At 34.8% G+C, this 20,118-nt stretch overlaps 1 protein-coding gene across 2 annotated transcripts in view; it reads left to right on the top strand.

Annotated features, from left to right (window-relative positions):
- The first annotated feature begins 375 nt into the window (after window positions 1–375).
- Anxa10 (annexin A10) overlaps window positions 376–20,118 on the top strand; it is a 55,498-nt gene continuing 35,755 nt past the window's right edge. For both annotated transcript variants that reach the window (XM_021170720.1, XM_021170721.1), the window contains exon 1: window positions 376–481. In XM_021170720.1, coding sequence (XP_021026379.1) covers window positions 464–481 — 18 coding nt within the window. In that variant the 5' untranslated portion in view covers window positions 376–463. The remainder of the gene's footprint in view (window positions 482–20,118) is intronic.

Here is a 20,118-nt window from a genome sequence, read left to right as displayed (position 1 = left end):
GCCTAGAAATTGAAAAAGAAATGAAACTAGTGCTTCACACCTCAATGCGTCTGGACATTAATAATAATTAATCAGAAAATAAGCCATTAGCTCAGTGCCTAATCGGCTTACCTTTCCATGAGTCATCAGCTTTTACAAAAGGTTACACTTCTTCATTATTTGCCTAATGTATTTCCTTAAACCAACGCATAAGCAGGAGGCTGGGCTAGTGGTTCTATTCATTCTGTGTAATAATTCTATCTATTTACATATGACTGATAGCCAAGTATAAATAGTGTGTCTTGAGTCATGCTGTTCCTGATTTGCCTCTGTATTTCCTTGCCTGAGATATTGGGTCCGGCAGATATATTTAAATTTGGAACTGCAGGGAACCTCAGCCATTCTGGCCTCATAGGGAACAACTCTGAAGCAAGACCTTTACTGAAATCCTGGTGATCTACCCTGGTTACTTCCTCTCTTGAAAATGTTTTGCGGGGAATACGTGAGTACACTCATTATTTCTATAAAACTTTTTAGTCTTTTGAGAATTAAGTTACTTGGCATTTTGAAGAGGAAATATTGGTTTTAATTTGTCTTCATTAAAATTTTAATTAGTTATTGTCCAATATAACTATTAAAGAGAGTTAATATTATTAAGCCTTAAATCCATGCTAATATATTATTCTATTATAATTAAATTGCTTCTACTTTAATAAGTAGTCTGACTCAGAATCATGACTGGCTATACTAAAAATTGATCTTCATGTTTATTTCTTAATATAGGAAATTAAAATAATGTTGAATGCAACTCCTTGTTTTGAATGAGTATCTGTTAAACTTAGTGCCATTTTAACTTAGTTCCATTTTTCTTTATATAAATTATTTCAGTCCAAACCTTCTGCTAGTCCACTATCTTTGATAAAACAACAGAGTCATCTGTATATGCATATATGAATAACTATCCATTTCAGATGGTAGTTTTATATGATTGTCTTAAATCTATACTAAAACTATTCTCTAGAAAAGTTTTATGCCAGAGATTCATGGATTCAGCAGAACAAAAATATTTTATTTACTCATATGCACAGTATTAGTTCCTAGAAATTTTGTTTATCTATTTCATTTTTCAAGACTCACTGAGCCCTTCAAATGTGGCTACTTTCTATCACTTTGGTTCGGTAGTTTACATGTGTAACTTTAAGATCTTATATATAGTTGAAAGCTGTCATTACTTTCATTAATCAGATCATAGTTATACTTGACTATGGAGAAATTAAAATTGTTCTATAGCTCAAGGCCAAAACATAATGAATTAATTTATGAAAATCTTTAGTTTTCTACCTTCTAGATTAAAGTTACGATAAAGTATTTAATGTTAATGTACCAGTCTTATACTCTTACTTATACTATGTTAACAAATGTCTTTAAAGAAACTTTTATGATATTTGTTCTAAATTAGAGATTAAAAGGTATCATTACATAAAAGTTTTAAGATATACAATTTGTTTCACTTGTAGAACCAATAAAATATAAAAATTAAAGAGGTACATTTAACCTCATGTACACTTTATTTTAAATATTTTGATTAACTATATTGTAGAGGAGTGCTATAAACTTTTATAACAATCACAATATGAATGGAGAATAATATGAGCTTAAGTCTTACATCATCAATATCATTATAGTATAAACAAATTTCCGGTCTTAAGATATTTATAGTCCAAATATCTAGGATTTGATGTTAAGGCAACCAATATTTAAGGGCAAATTCATTATTCCGTCTCCATTTTGCATGGGGTGTCTTCAAACAAGAAACAAGTTCTCCATCAATCAAGAGAGTTCTTATTTTCTAATAGAGATGATAACTGACTAGGTTGACTCTTGACTGACCAGTTGAAAGCGGACTCCTAAACCTTCTACTTAGCAGTTCTGGTTTATAATCTTGATATTTGAACATTTATGTTTGGTATGTACAAAATTACATTTTTGAGATCTATAGAATAGTATAGCACTGTCATATATACATCAATCAAGAAGCAGTAACATAGAAAAGTAACTACATTGCTATGAATACCAATGTGTAATTTTTTTTTCAATTATTTCTAGAAGCTCGGAGGTAGGCATGTCCTAGTGATTAATGCAGTTCAAGAATGTTTAGCCATGCCTTTAATCCCAGCACTTGGGAGGCAGAGGCAGGAAGATTTCTGAGTTCAAGGCCAGCCTGGTCTACAGAGTGAGTTCCAGGACAGCCAGGGCTACACAGAGAAACCCTGTCTCAAAAAAACAAAAATAATCATAATCATAATAATGTTTCACATGATCAGAATCTAGGCTTACTTTTGACATCACTAATGTGTTTTATTTATGTGCTTATATGTAAGGCACCTGTTGAAGATAAGATTACTCCAAACCTGAAACCATTTGACTTATTAATTAGATATGCCATGTTTCAGGAGGAATTCAAGACATTATACTGAATACTATTTAAAAAATCTTGCTCAAAACAGGATTCAAACACAGGCATTCCAACATCCACAGAATTCAAAGTCTTCGAATAAAATGGTCTCTTTAAAATGCATTATGCTGATTATTCTATGGAAATGTTTGCTAATTTTGTCTTATCCTGTCTTCAACCAGTCCCAGGTGTTTTGTTAGCATAAGAACTTATTTATAGATCCATTGATATGATGATAAGTTTATTTTAATTCTGTTACTTCTCTATCCAACTTGAGACCTTTACATATTTCTACCACATTTATTGGCTGGCAGGAAAACATTAATCATTGTAATATTAAAAACAATAGAGCATATTCATACTTGCACCAAATATGTCCAATACCTAAATTGATATGATATAATATACATAAAGTTGAGAAATTATTGCAATTTTTGAGTACCTACTGAAGAAACTTATAATTAGAACTTTGTCTAATTTAATATCCACACTTAACTATTTCATAAGAATAGATATTAATAGGCTAAATATTTATAAATTTCTTCTAATTCTTACTAGACATTCTGCTCTGTGACTTCAGATATAAGATTTTAAACATCCCTAACTTCAAGGAACCTTATATACAAGATTAAAATATAAAACCTCAGCAATATTAATTACTTAAAAGCCAGAAAGTTGCAGACACAGGATCATGTCTAACACAAAATAATTTATATAAGAGACATAAGAGGGGAGAAAGGCCAAAAGAGAGGGCAGAAGAAAGAGAAAAAAAAGAGAGAAGCTAACATGATTATTCTATATAATTCAAGATTTAAGTAGAAAAAGTAGGCCAACTGTTCTATAGGTTGACTGATTTACCTATTAATTTTCTGTGGTAACAGGGAATAAACCCAGGACAACTAAACTACATCCTCAGCCTTTACTGTATTTTATTCCAAGACAGGGTCTCTCTCAATTTTCCAGTCTGGTGTCAAATTTTGTGGCCTTCTTGAATAGGTCTTAGCCTATTAAATAGGCCTACTCAGTCTCCTGAATAGTTCAAATTACATATGCAAACATTATCAGGCAAAGAAAAGGTTCCTTGTGAATCCAATTAAGAGATAGAAAAAAAAGAAAAAAAAAACATTTTTACAAAGATGCCTCTACTTCTAAATGTGTCTCGAGAGGCAGGGTTCATATGGACAATGAGATGCTAAATAATCATATTCATTTTGGCAGCGAATTCCATAAACCAGGAAAAACGTCAAGATGCATAATCAATGAGTAACCACAGACTGGGGTGAAACCAAGTAAGAGTCAAAGTTGTTCATATGGCAAGATTATTTTCGAAGCAGAAGTAGAAAGGTTACTTCTGAGAGAAACTTCCCTCCAGATATCTAAGTTGGACTGTTTATCTGTAATATGACTTACTGAGCAAATATTATTAAAAGGTTATTCATATTTCAGATTGCTTTTCACTATCACGAGACTACATTGGGTGAACTTTACACATATGATTCAACAAAAGTTGAGAGTTACGCTGGGTATGGCTTGAACCTTTACTGAAGTCTTGGTGGCATTAATAAGTGTTGGAATGAAAAAAACTGAGCGCAAGAACTTTTTCTCTGGAGTAAAATGTCGGCACACTGTTATATTTTTCAAGGAAAAGAAATGCTTGTTTTATCAACTACTAATTTGCCTTTAAGGTAAGGGCTGGACAAACTCAAGAGTGGTAACTAGGCCCACAGGCAGTATCATGTGGGATCCATGTGTATCATGTGGGATCCATGTGTATCATGTGGGATCCATGTGGTTCAGGACTTTTTTTTTTCCTTTCAGTCTAATCTCAATTTCTCTAACTTTTAAAAAATATGAGATCGAGGTAATGTTGCAGGTCTACAATTTCAGGATTTAGGGAAACAAGAGTTCAAAATAATCCTGTACTGCATAATCATACTTGGCCAGCCTGGACTACCTGAGACACTGTCCCGAAATAATACCTACCACTCTTTCTTTTAACCCTCTCTTTAGAAGTAGTTAATATATAAAGCTTAAAGGGTACAGGGAGTACAGAAAACATCCCCAAAGTGAATTACTTTTTTTTTTTCAAGTAAATCAATCTTTGTTCTTATGTGTTCATTAGTAAGCTGAGATATCATAGACAGAATATTTTGAATCAAGTTTAATTAAAATACAAAGCAGATGCATCATTCTTTTGTTTCAGAATGATGAAGTTTTGATGTGAAACCATTTGGGTTTTTTTCTTGTTTTGGTTTTGAGGTACAGTTTTGTTTTTGACAGTCAGTACAGTCCTGGAACTCACTATGTAGCTCAGGTGGGGCTCAAATTCAGATATCTGGTTAGCTCTGCCAACCAAGCACTGGGGTTAAAAATGTGGGCAATCATGCTGGACCAGAAATTCATTTTGAATTTATACCTCTACTGTTAGCACTAATATAGTATATTCATTTAAATGTTAGTTTTAGTCCTCAATCTGAATAAAGAAAATATGTGTAACTGAACTGCAATTTTGTTCTTCCTAATTAATCAACCCTGAACAAACAGTACAGGAAAGAAGTCATTAGGTTGTCATAAATTATGAACTTTTAAAATACTATTAAGTTGTAAGATAAAAGTCTTGAGAAATAGTGTTTGGCCAGTAAGAGTCACAGTTACTTTAATGAGTCATGCATTTCTGTAATTTGGAGAGAAGGTTAGAGCAGAAAGAGTCTGTTACAGGACATTGCTCACTGATTTCCTTTTCATCTTGTAGGATAGTCTCACAGACCAATACCCAACTTCCTAAGTACTATAGAATTTGTTTATCAGCAGAAGTCCCTTATAATCAGGGGTAGCTCGGGCTGACTCACCAAAAAGAAAAAACTTACAGGAATTTAAAAACTATTTTGGAGTCCATACTGTCAAACTCAAAGTCGTTTAGTCAATTCTCTTCAATAATTCAAGAACATTTGTTTACAGTTTATAAATGTGCATTTCTTATCTAAAGAAGAATAAAAGTTGGAAAATTCTAGGGCCTGTTTTCTTGGTCTAATGTCACATGTATCGCCACTCATATATTTTCCTATGTGCTATAGAATTCTTTTATCTATTTGTATGTAGGTTTGCATGTATGCATATGTATTCATGCATGTATTATATATGTATATATGTATTTATCTACATACATTCTTTCTGTTATGGCATCACTCAAGTCCTTCAGTTAATTATGCAAGCAGGAAATAGAAAATAATTAGACTATCTCAAGTATCATGTCCAAAACAAAAAACTAATTTGTACACACAATTGTGTACTTATTGTATAGTTGTTATGAATCAAGTAAGAATCAGTCTCATTCACAAGCTGTTTCAGATCTCTTTTTCATCATTATATTGCGGCAATCTATAAGAAAAAGTAACAGGATACCTCAGTATATTTATCATTCTGATTCTAAATTGAACATTGGAACTATTTTGTTTCAAAGAAGCTGGAAAGAGTGAGCCATAGTTAGACTTTTCAGCTTATGAAAAGGGAAAGCACTTTCACCCCAGAAGACTCATCGTTGTGATCTGTGTGTTTGGAATAACTAAGCAAATCATATTATCTTTTAAAGCTGGGTCATTCTTTTCCTTACTGTTGAACAATCTTCTCAAATCATTGTTCAACTCCTCGGAGATACTGATATTGATATGTATACATTCTCTCCCAAGCGTTCATTCTGTGGCCAATCTCAAAATGTCACTGTTTTAAAGGGTTAAGTAAAAAAACTGACAATGGTTCTGGAAAACAGAGGCACTAGTACCAGGGAGCACAGGCTCCTTCTGTTTATCTTTCATCTGCTATTGTGCTAAGTTTTACGTGTGTTTACTCAGGCATGCAGTTGGAATATAGGAAAGCAAATATTCACAGCGAATGCAGTAGTCACATTCATGAACCTTGAGTGATAAGAGAACTAAGGCTTTAGATATGGGGATGTTGTGCATGTGTAACAAAAGTCACAACTGCGCCTCTCTCAGCTAATCAGTAGAGTTCCTCACGAGTCTATTCCCTTACAACACTGACTCTCTTCATTCCCAGATATCACAAATGCTAGGATTAGTATTCATGGATACTCCAGATCTTTCTTCATGCTACTCAGGGATTTACAAATTCAGAAGTTAGTGGGCAGGGTGACATTTAGCATATTATGTCAGTAATAAACAGGTAGGTTTGTCCCTTCTTAGATATTACACACCTTTCCTTTCCCATAACAGATATAAAAATACAAATTTATGACCCATTCTGTTTCCTTCTTTCTTTGTCCATTTTTGTGTGCATGTATACACATATATATACAAACACACATATATAGTGAAGTGTACGTGTGTGTATGCATACACATTCTTGTGTGTATGTTTGTGTTTGTGTGTGTGTGTGTGTGTGTGTGTGCGCGCGCGCACGTGCGCGCGCGTGCACATGTGGGCCACAGGCCAACCTCCGGTACAACTGCAAATAATTTACACAACGATTTATCTTCCTTGTCTCTTTCTTCCTTAATAATTGTATTTCATTGTAGAGAAAATATTCATAGAAAAACTCATGTCATTTAAACTTTGTTATTTGAATTAACTAAGTAGGTATGGGAAACTTTTCAAAGTGGTAGAATGATACACTGCAATTAAAGGCATTGACTAACTTCTACATAATTAGTCACATTTTTATTGAGTGGGCCTCCTACCATGTCCAGCAGCCCAAAGAAGTATGTAGACTGGATGACTTTTATAAACTTTAGTTTCTCTGGCCATGTAGCCTCCTCTTTAATCAGTCTATTTAATTCTACAAAAACATTCACACCTCTGCCTGAGATGAAAAAAGATTCATTATAGAATATTGAATCTGTGAAATTATCTGTCCCTTCCCTCTGGCAACATAAGAGGCAGGATATTTCAGATAGTTATGTCTATAGTAGTATGTCACCTTTCAACTCACAACTTTGTTCCCTCTGGAAGTTCTCCACCCTTTCAACTCACAACTTTGTTCCCTCTGGAAGTTCTCCATTCAAGATACTGTGGTTTATCTGTATTCTGGTGTCTTTCTCCATTTAAATGCAGCTATGACCTCCTCCCTACAACCCCTCATTCTCATTCCCATTTCTCAAGCTGAGACTTTCTCCTCCAGCATCACTGACACATTACTGTTAGAAACTAAATTCAGAGCAATGTACTAGTACATGGCAAATAGAATCCCATTGACGGATTTATGAAAATAGACTTGAACCTAAAACATTTTGAGAAACATTTAAATTCATTCAGAAGTCATACAAATGATTTAACCCTGGAGAGATGGCTCAGTTGCTGAAGCTATTTGTTCTTGCAGAGGAGCAGTGTTTGATTCCTAGCACTCACATGTCAGCTTACAACCATCTGCAACTCCAGTTCCAGGGGGCCTGACACTGTCTTTTTACTTCCGTGGGCATGAGGCATGTTCATAGTATACAGACATACATGTACGTAACACACTCATACACATAAAATAAATAAATTTATATATAAATATATAAATAAATATAATTTTTAGTGATTTAGACTACCAATTGTCCTTTCTCTAACTCTCTATATATGTTTACTGAAGTTATAAAAACTAGACTATTATAACAAAATGAATAATAGCATCTAAACCACCAATACAATTTAGATTATATCCAATTTTTCATAAGTTTCCTTTATTGTCAACAATTATTCAAACATATTGCATCTTATTATCATATTTTTATCTCTAATAATCTCTAATAAATCCTCAGTTTTTCCCTCAATTTTCTGACCTTGATGCTTAAAGAATTATGAATAAAATGTCTTTTAACTTAGCATTCTCTAATATTTTTCTTAATTATGTTGTACTTGTGCTTTGTTCAAAAGAATAGTATGAATCCTTTCCAGGGTATGCTATGAGAGGGATCACAGTATCAACCAATCAGTCCTGGATATGATCATTTAATTGCAGTGAACTTGATAAGATGACTATGTACAGATGTCCCACAAAATAGATATTCCATGGTCTTCTTTCACTCTAAATTTGGTATTGCCAATTTCAGCATCCATATTAGGATTTATTTTCTAATTATATTATATATTCAACTTTTAGTAATTGAAAATCTTTTGGGGGGAAGAGATATAAGCATAATCCTATTTATTGACATACTAATGTATTAAACATGGAAAGACATTCATCTCCATCTTTAAGCAAATGTACACTCCTGTAAGTATTTGTCTATTTCTTCAAACTGTTCTGTCTATGGTTATTCAAAACGTTAAAGTCAACTCTTACTTTTTATTACATTTGCTGTGTGTATACATGTGTGTGACTGTGTATGTGTGTGAGTATATGTGTGTGTGTGTGTGAGACAGAGAGACAGAGAGAGATGGACATCAACCATCAGAAGTTGCTTTCTGCTGCTTCTGCCATGTGAGTACTAGAGACTGAATCCGGCTCAATAGACTTATTACCAAGTGCCTTTATCTTCTGAGCCATTGCACTATCAGTCTATAGAATGTATCTGTTGTGGACTAATAGCTTCCTCTACTTTCTGCAAAGCTGTTCATCCATCATTAGTTAATTGTTGAAGAGAATGAGGATTTGCATCCCACTTGAGGGTATCAAACAGAGATTTAAGTTCTCCTGTGGTGAGCTTAAGATGAGGTCTTACCCAATTAATATCTCCTAACAGCTTTTAAAAATCATTAAGAGTCCCGGACATGGTGGCACATGCCTTTAATTCTAGCACTCCGTAGGCATAGGCAGTCAGATTTCTGAGTTCAAGGCCAGCCTGGTCTACAAAGTGAGTTCCAGGATAGCCAGGGCTATACAGAGAAACACTGTCTCAAAAAACAAAAAAAAAAAAAACCAACAACAACAACAAAAAATCACTAAGAGTAAGTAAATTATCTTTTCTTACTTGAATTTTCTGTGCTGCAATTTGTTTAGGATGTAACTTATGTTCCAATTATTGAAAAAGATATTGCCTTTGGATTTTTTTTCTGGAACAACCACTGCCCAAAATTTTAAAGTTCATTGTATAAGAGCAAAGGCTTGTAGTAAAACTCCTTCAGTGGGGTCATCTAATAAAATACCCATATAATGAATAGTATACACTGAAAGATTCAGAGTTCTAACTTGTATTGAGGCAGTGAAATTTTTCGCTGTGCATTAGTGGCACACACCTTTAATCTCATCACTCAGGAGGTAGAAGCAGGCATATTTCTGAGTTTGAGGCCAGCCTAGTCTACAGAGTGAGTTCCAGGACAGCCAGGGCTATACAGAAAAGAAACCCTGTCTTGGAACCCCCCCCCTCCAATTTTTTTGTTACATAATGTAAGGCTATTAGCCATTCCTTGAAGCAAAACATTGCAATGATATCACTTCATGGGTTCTTTAAAATTACAAGCTCACTAAAAGCCAATCTCCCACAGTCACCAGGATGCAAAGGAACAGTATAAAAACAATCCTCCAAATTCATAATAATTCTATAAGCATTTCCTGGAATGGCAGCTGGAGTGGGCAAACCAGACTGCAATGACTCCACAAGTTCCATAGCCTCTTCAACCCATTGCAAACCCTGCAACAGTCTCCAGCTGCCAGATATTTTTCTTCGTTACAAATGTGTGTGACTTAGAATCCTGAGCCAGTGATCGAACAGCAAACTACAGCCAATGGAACATTGGCAGTTTAACTATAATTTTTTAAGTTTCCCTTGCAATACCAGAGCACAACCATAACTTTGGAAAGCAAAACTCAAGCTCCAACAAACAATCCAGACTCTCCAAAAACACCAAGTGAATCACCCCCATGCTACAAACTTTGGCTGCCAGTTCCTGCACATGAACAAATGATGGTGCACCCTCTAATAACGTCACCAAAGAGACACTGCCCTAAATCCTGTCTTTTATAAGTCTTGTTTCTAGGATAAGAATTACATAAAATATTATCCCAATTTAGAGGTATCTTAGAGACCTGTTTCCTCAGGTTGTCTCATGCCACATGTTGTGTTGTTGTTTGAATGACTCCAATTCTGAGTTACCAGTTTTAAGCCAACTTTCTAATACCAAAGTTACAAATTTTAATCACACCCAATAACTTATAAGCCAGTAATATATAACCAAGACATGCTTTTAAAACCAATCAGAAACAAAACTGAAATGGCCACACACATCTTATATACTTAAACTAGACAAAATTCTTACTTTTTTCTAGTTGTAGTTTCAAGTGAGAAGCGCCTCGTCACCTGGTGAACCCAATAATCACAATTAGAGATTTTTCTAGGAGAAACAAACATCAGCTTACTGTCCAGAGAAACTAAGAAGCTGCTGGCCCCTTTAAGATTGGCTTGTACAGACAATCAGCCCCTAGCAGGGCTTCTGCAGCTGTGCTAGACTCCTAACTACAGATAAATGGCTCCAAAGGCCAATTGAAGCTGCTTTTCTTTTTTTCTTTTTTCTTTTCTTTTCTTTCTTTTTTTTTTTTTTTTTGGAAAAAAAGGTTAAAACTAAATCAAGAAGTGAACATTAGCCATTTTTTCTTTCAAATGTGAAACACAGAACAACCTTCTAGTAGTGAAACGAAAACACAGACATAAACTGACAGACATGGACAGATGGGTGCACCAAGGACAGACAATAGACAGAGAGGGAAAAGAACTAGATAGATGTCCCACCAAAGGGACTCAGCTATCCTACCTGTGATGGTTTGTATATCCTTGGACCAGGGAGTGGCACCATCTGAAGGTGTGGCCTTGTTAGAATAGGTGTGACCTGGTTGGAATGGGTGTGTCACTGTGGGTGTGGGTATAAGATCCTCACCCTAGTTGCCTGGAAGTCAGTCTTCCACTAGCAGCCTTTGNATGAAGACATAGAACTCTCAGCTCCTCCTGTGCCATGCCTGCCTGGATACTGCCATGCTCCCACCTTGATGATAATGGACTGAACCCAATTAAATGTTTTTTATAAGACTTGCCTTGGTCATAGTGTCTGTTCACAGCAGTAAAACCCTAACTAATACACTACCTAAGAGACCCAGAACCAGAACTAAGCATTCCTCCAGTAGGAGCCAGAGAAGAGGCAGGACATCTCCCAACCTCCTCCAGTCCCTAGGAGAGCTCTGAAACAGCTTGCATTCATTTTCCTTCTCTTTCGCCAAAGCATCCCCAGATAGGCTGGCAGGACTGCTTTTCTCAAACCCAATTTCTATTCACATCTAGAGTGGAAACTGTGTCTAGTCAAGGTCCAAAGACTAAAAGCATCTATGAGAATTACCTTTGCTTCTCTAAACTTTAGCATAACTCTAAACACATACACAAAACACATTTTACTATTACTGTCTAAAAGGTTTATTCCTTCTACAAAGTTTATTCACCGCTGGCCCAAATCTTCTTTACTTCACGCACTTCTCATTCCCGTGGTGTCCTTTACTGTACCATGCTTACTGGAGCTCCAACGTTGAGGCGCCAACTGACCAAGCCAGCTTAGTTAGTCAACAGGTTCTCCAGCATAGGAGTGAGGATTAAAAAGAAAAAATAAATAAATAAAGTAAAAACAATTAGACAATACTGTAGCATGATCCCACCAGTTCTGAGGCTGAGTAGGTGTTCTATTTATTTTTTATTTTTTCCCAAATCCTCTTTTATACCATTTTAATTACATGGAAGTATTACATCAGTTGTAGGTTGAGGAACAAGCAATACAATAAACATAGTCAAGGAACACGCAAGGCAATAAACAAAGTCCCAAAATCACTGTTTCTAAGGGCTTATCAGGATGACCAAGTTATCTGAGCCTATTTTCCTGTCCTAGCCCAAAGTAACATTCTTGGCTGAAGCCTACTTCTTTGTTCTAGCCTAAAATTAGATTCCTGCTGGAGCTTACTTCCTTGTCCTGGCCCAATGTCAGATTCCTGCCAAGCAGCCCCAAAGGCTCTCCACACAAGCCTCATGTGTAGCAACCATCAAAGCTTATGGAGGCCCACACACTGCTGGCTCTGTTGCAGGGGTGAGAAACCACATCCCACTGCCCCTTCCACATTGCTATGCAGGACTCACAACTATCTTCTATTTAAGAGAGAATAGGCTTTCTTGCTTACCTTTTGGCACTGGACTACACTTAAGCAGAAAGTAAGTCAACATTACAAGAAAAGAAAATTGAAAAGAAGAAATCTTTATGGAAACAGCTGTGAATATATACAATCTAAAAAATACACAAATGTGGTGATATATAAAGAGAAGAATCAAAGCAAAAATGTCCACATTAGGAACTTAATACCATTTCTTTTTAATATGAGAATAATCATAAACAAAGGACAAGTACAATGCACTGTAAAACCCTGGGCTTAAAGTCATCACTCTCTTGTTTTGTGTTACCAATTATCATACCAATGGCTATTAATAAATATTGAATTGTTATTTTTGCATATATAAATCTTTGCAACGGGAACACTCACCTTACTTTATAATGTCTTGTTGATATGATGTTTTAGACCACCCATAGCAAAGTTTGAGTAGCACGCTTAAAACTGTTCTACAGTATTTGTTTTCAAAGATAAAAAAATAGCAACATCAGAAATTATTTTATAAGGTGTAAGAGAGGGTAGATTGCTAAATAAGATGTCAAAGTTGTTCAACTAAGAACAAATGTCATACGATTATGTCCAAAGATATGAAAAGCATGAAAGAGTATCTGATACACTATGTCTTCTAGTGTCTTTGATTAAAATTCTCAACAATTTTTTGTACTGAGAAGAGAAATTATTTTAATTGTTTTCCAGAGATTTCATCATTTACAAAGTTGATTATGTTAAGTTCTTATGCATTTTCTAATGTTTTTAAAATGTTGCCATTCTTTAGCACAAAACTTGTTATATAGCAAAAATTCAGTTATTGCTGGCTATTACTTTGCATTGATTTTAAACATCAATATTGATAATATTAAAGTGTTTGTCCCACTTACATCTGTTCATTGATTCTACTTTCATTGGCTAAAATCACTCTTGAGTATTATTTATGAAATAATCAGCAAGTAGTATTTTCCTTTCCCGTTCTTTTAAGTTGTTATTTTGCTGGATTTAAGGCTTTTGAGTCCTAAATCTTTTCCATAGAGTTCTGTAAGGGATCAGGTGTATTTTTACATTTAATATTAAGGGAGAAAATTTTTATGCCAATTTGTTTCCTTTGAAAGTGACCCAAATGTGTCTAAATGTAATGGTATAAACATTAACTTTAGTCTTTGTATTAATATTGACCAATATGAAATTATTACACTACATTCTTAATGATACAATTTCTTCTTATCTGAAGAGTTACTTATCCTTACTTTCTTTTCATGTCTCTGTCATTTCCAATATGCAGGCATTTATTGTGAGTATAAGAAATCTGCTTGGGGGTAGGTAAATTTGTGAAGTGGAAGTTTAGGATTGATGGACTCAGAGACAAGGATTTCAAGCAAGTGATCTAATTTCCTAAACTCATGTAGCAAAACCTAGAAGACAAACTCCACAGCTCAGACCCACATAGTTTCATGCTCCTCAAGTTTCAGGATTCTGAAAAACTACAGCTAAACCTATTAGCCTGAGCTTAAGGTATCAGCAAACTAGTTTCAGCTGGAGACTCTAAGAAAGTGTTTCCTTGCCTTTCCCAGCTTCTAAAGGACACTTATATTCCTGGGTCATGTTTCCTCCATGCATATTCAAAGTTAACAGAAGAAATTCTTGCTTCTATTATCCTGTTGTTTCCCTTCCATTTTTAACAGTCAAATCTCCCCTTGACTCCATCTTATAAAGCCAGTCATATTTATGATTTATTCAGACAATCCAAAAGCAACTGTTCCACCTTGTGACATTTAATTTTATAGTATGTAAAAAGCCTACTTGGTGTAAAGTAATATTCACACATCCCAGGCACTAGAAAATAGATATCATACACTTTTAAAGGTAAGCAGCATTTGAAGTTTCTATTTTACTGTAGTTAGCTTGAGTTTAGTATCCTTTTATTGAGTTAAAGTTATTTGCAATTACATCTTCCTGAAAATTGTTTCCTATAAATTAGCTAAGATATTTTACATGTTAATTTTTAAGAAGCTGTATGTGTGAGATCAAATTCTTCTCTCTCTCTCTCAAATTTCTGAACTTCTAACGGCTAACTTAGAAAGACTTTATATTCACTAGTTTCATAATTGGATCTTAACTATAAATACTTCTCCATCAATTATGCAAAATATATGACTGTCCCATCTCAATATCACTAGCTGTGGCAGTACTAATAAACTAGCCATCTGTTGATCAAATTTTATTTTAATTGAATAAAATATATACTTTCTTTGCAAGATATAAGCTGAAGTCATAATGCCCTTTTAGTCAGAAATTATATTCATAAAAATCATATCTCAGTGACTGCTTTGCTAAAAATATTCATAAGCTTGAGAATGCAGAAAATAAGGTTAATTTTTCTCTCACTCAAAGTCGAATTTTTGTTTCCTGAGATTAATTAGTTTAGGGAATATCTAGTCAGCACAAGCCTGAATTGATTTTTTGTTTCACCCTTGAAGCAGAGTTGGAGTTTATTAAGAGAATTTAATATAGATTTTAACCTCTTGGGTTGAAAGAAAAGTAGCTAAAAAAAGAAGACACAGCTAGAACATTGGCATGACCCTCTCAAAGGAAAGGGCCATGCTAGGCCCTCTTAATGACAGGTAATCCTGATGTGGAGTAGCCTGATGCCATCAACAAAATTTATCGGCAACTAATTTACTGGTGATTCAATATAGCAGATAAATTCACATTGAGATTATGCAGATAATTTTAAATTAAATATTAGATATTTTAAAATATTGAGAACCCAACTACTGGAAATTTACATTTGTTTGGCTTTCCTTTTTCCAGTATCCCCTCTAACATAAATACATAAATACATACATACATGCACACACACACACTACACCGAGACAGAAAGATGCATGCACATACAAAGAACCACACACATGGAGATGTGCAAACAGAATTACTGTCTTCTTTCACTTTAAACTGAAGGACTATATCAATTTCACTTATATAACTTTTTGGTTTTCCTGTAGAGAACTTTAGAAATGGAAACATATTTTCTTTTATATAAATGAGAAACCCTCATCTATAGAATGTTATTTCATCTTACAATTATTAGTGCTATAATGAAATGGAGCTAACTATGAAGTTAAATTTGAATTTGAGGGTTTTCTTCATAATACACTATCAGTGTGCTCTTAAGCAACTAACATCATAGATTCTCATATGTGAACAAGATAAATGGAATAAGTCCCTTAAGTCTGCTCACTGAGATGCAGATGAAAATAGAAAATAAGCTGCTCAGGTGAATGACTAATTTTAGAAAAGACTGCTTACTGGGTAAATTAAAGATCTCCACCCCCATTAGAATTTTTTCAATCAATTTGACAGATGCCAGAGAGAGAAAAGAGCACTTCAATTGAGAAAATGTCTCTACCAGATTGTCTATATGCAACTATGTAGGATATTTTCTTGATTACTGACTGATCTAAGAGCACTCAGTCCATTGTGGGTGGTACTACATCTGAGTAGGTCATTCTGTATTGTATAAAATATCAGACTGGGCAGAAACTGAGGAACAAGCCACGGAGCAGCTTTCCTCAAAGCTCTCTGCTTTGGTTCCTGCCTCCAGTTGCTACCTTGAGATCCTGCCCTGTCTCCCCTTCATGATTGACTATAAGCTATAAGATGAGATAAACCCTTTCCTCTCCAACTTGCTTTAGGTCACAGCAATAAAAACTTAATGTCCTTGTGGAATATGGGAATCCTTCTGATATATAAAAAATATTTGAGTCCACATTATATTTAAGGGAGTATATTAGTTGCTCACTGGGAAGTTACAATTGTAAGATATTGAAATGTAGAGGAGAGGGCCACAGGTAACATAGGTATAGGTAGAAAGCACTCTGATAAAATCTAAAATGATGCCATATAATTGGTAGATTTTGAACTGGGTTTGAATTTGGGAACAATATAATCATTCTTAGATAGAACAAGTGCCAAAAAAATACATTCCAAAGCCATGTCTGAGAAATCATTGTTGAGTGGCCTCTTGACAAATATGACTAAAGTTCAAAGACTGACACTTCAGATCTGTGCTTCTTCATAGCAAAACCAATGTGCAGTTTCCCTCCTAGCTGACTGTGCTTCCTATCAGCTCAATACCAGAACTAAGGTTTGTTACATCATTTTCTTGGGACCACAACAATAAAGAACAATTAGAAATTTCTGAAAAAAATCTCCACACTTTCCAATGTTCAGAAGCTACTAAATAACTCGTGTCTGAGACTTTTTGCTAACTTTGTGTAAAGGTATTGCATTAGCATTCTTTATACCATTGAAAAAATTCTATGATACATAACTTCCAGCTTCTAAAAAAGCTAACAAATACACTTCTACTAACATTTGAAGATTACTTTAAAAGTCAGAGCCATTCTTCATATAAAATAACTGAATCAGGCCTCAAATATGCAAAGGATTTTCCAAAAATAGGATAGAGCATGACAAAGCTTTCTCCATTGTGCCCTTCACTTGTCAGATTGTTCCCGCAAAGACATTACATTACTGAATATAAATGGATACAATGAGAATTAGTGTTCATGGTTTTTTTTAAATGCTTATCTGGGTCTGCGTTCAGTCAGAGAAGATACACCTAACCCTCAAGAGACTGGAGGCCCCAGGGAGTTTAGAGATCTGGTGGGATAGGGGGTGGGGAGGTGGGGATATCCTCGTGGTGTCAGGGGTGGGGGAGGGGGACAGAGAGGAGGTATGGGATGGGGAACAGTCAGAGAGTGGAGCTGGAGAGGAATAAAATCTGGAGTGTAAAAAAAAAAAAAAAGATTAAATAAAACACCAAAAATCACAAAATAGGTTTGTATTTGGCTGGCTGGTAGCACATACCACGTTTAAGGTTATTCTGAGGTAATAAGTAAAAAAAAAAAAAAAAGAAAGAAAGAAAAAAAATTAACAGAGCAGAGAAGAAACTAGAGGACTCTTACAACCTTGAAGCTACTATGATGTGATATCATAACAGTATATAAAATGATGATGATTCACACACTCCTATAAGTTTGTCACCTCCCTCGATAGATGCCCCAGTGTAGGGGAATCAAGGGCCGGGAGGTGGGAGTGGGTAGGTGGGTGGAGGAATACCCTCATAGAAGCACGGGGAGGAAGGACATGATAGGATGTTTCTAGAATTGAGGGAAACCGGGAAAAGGGATAACATTTGAAATGTAAATAAAGAAAATGTCCAATTTGTTAAAAGAAAAGAAAAGAAAAGAAAAGAAAAGAAAAGAAAAGAAAAGAAAAGAAAAGAAAAGAAGTTTGTCACCTCCACAAGTGACCCCTAATATAAAATATGGGCTGAAGATTGTTATGTATCAAATTGATCCATGTATCAAATGTACTGCTCTGATAAATATTGATGAGAGAGGATGTACATAGAGAGATGAGGATAGGGTGTGTTATGATAAGACAATATCCATTCTGCTAAATATATTGAGAATTTAATATTGCCTGAAATAATATATTGTTAAAATTCTTTTCTCAGTGGATAAAACACATAAACATATATATATATATATATATATATATACATTTCATAAAATATAGAGATGGCATCATAATCTCACAGTTAAAGTTAAGTGACTAGTACTTGCAATATTTAAATCTTAAAGTCATCTAAGATTGAAACATTAAAAAGAAAATGTCTAAGCTGGAGAGAAGACTCAATAATTAAGAGCACTGTTAATGTCTCGGATTCATTTCCCAGATCATAACCTCTTTCAAATTTTAGAAATCCAGTATCCTTCTCTAACCTGTATATACATGCTGCACATACATACACTCAAAACAGAGACACATACAACAAAATAAATAAAACAAATATGTTTAAATTATGAAGATCTAACTATTTGCATTAAAATCTGCTACCTCGGCTTAATTAATAAATAAGAGAGATATTTGTCATCCTAATGGTGTGCCACCATATGACATTTTGATAGACATGTAAGTTAAAATTGGGTGTTTTTTACCTAACCAATAGTCTTTATAACTCGGGATTGACCTAAGAGAATGTTTTTTCAAGGTCATGTGCAATACACTTGAGACCTTGGAGGTTAACTGGAAATGCACTTGTGCATGAATACACTGGAGTAATGTAGATAAGGAATGGGTTTGTGATGATAGGTGTTTTGTTTCTTGAGAGTCTTCCTTTACAACCCTGGCTATGTGGAAATTACTGTGTAGACAATGCTTGCCTTGAAGTCACAAACTCCTGTTGCCTCAGCCTCTCAAATGAAGCTTGAGATGTGGTGGAATGGTAAGGGTGAGCTACTGTACCTGGCGGCCCTCATTTTAATGACAGATGTCTGCTTCTATGGATGCCCAAAGAGCACAGAGCACATTTCACCCTCATAGACATACTTCTACGTGTAAAAATATGAATACACCACACATTATACAGTTGTCTACTTCAAATTCACAACTATACATTTATTAAAATCAAATCTACATATAGCTGAAGGAAAGAGAGCATTTAGTATTCCAATTCCTTTACTAAATAATTTGGTATCAATGGATTCATACTCATTTATCAATAAACTATGGACCAGTCCTCTTCTTTTTAACTAATTAATCTTCTATTAGACAATGGGCACTAGAGAGCTGCATAATCACCTGATATTCCCCAAAGCACCAGGTCAGTGAATGAATTTTTCAATCCTCATAGGTTCATTCACTATGAGATAGCTTTTTTTTTTCCCCAGAGTTCCAGACACACTGACAACAAATGTAGAGAGCTGACCCTTGTTCTTAATAATATCTGATTGACAGCTCTTCCTGGTGAGGGTAAGCATAGGGCACAGAGTCTAGCTGGCTCTAGCTGAAGTCCGAACCATGTGACTCTTAACACCTTCTGTAAATGTTCTGAGATTTTATTATTGTCAAGACATGACAGGGTCATTTTTTTAATGTTTTCTCTGCAGCTGGGTTCTCTGAGTAATATCAGTCTTATCTATCTATGTTCCTTCATTTTTTACAAATTCCAAACTCCAAATTCAATTATTTTGATTTTATTCATATGATTTTAGGTTTACTTTTATGGGGGTAAAAAGTGGTGAATGACAAAGTTCAGATAAATAGACTGAATCTTTCAATATCATTTCCTTTAAGTTTCTATAAGTAGTTATCAGTATCAAAGAAAATGTGTTTTAAATTTGGTTTTAAATTTTTTTTATTATTGATCCTAAGATCTCATCTCATCCTAAGATCTGGATAATAGCAACATAGTGGAAGAACCTGAATAAAATATGCTCAATCAATTCAGCTTTCTATATTTAACAAACAACTATGTCATGTCTGATAAACGTCAATAATGTACACTAGTTTAAACATGTGAAGTACATTTATGTAGATATTTATGTAGATCATTTTTGATGAAACTTTTCATGGAAATTCATAGAATCTCTTTTTTAATATTTTTATTAGGTATTTTCTTCATTTACATTTCAAATGCTATCCCAAAAGTTCCCCATATCCTACCCCCACCACTCCCCTACCCACCCACTCCCACTTCTTGGCCCTGGTGTTCCCCTGTACTGAGGCATATAAAGTTTGCAAGACCAAGAGGCCTCTCTTCCCAATGATGGCCG

Source organism: Mus caroli, chromosome 8, assembly GCF_900094665.2.
Source record: "Mus caroli chromosome 8, CAROLI_EIJ_v1.1, whole genome shotgun sequence".
In the NCBI taxonomy this organism is placed as follows: domain Eukaryota; kingdom Metazoa; phylum Chordata; class Mammalia; order Rodentia; family Muridae; genus Mus; species Mus caroli.
Note: the sequence above shows the minus strand (reverse complement) of the source record. Positions and strands in the feature narration are given on the sequence as shown.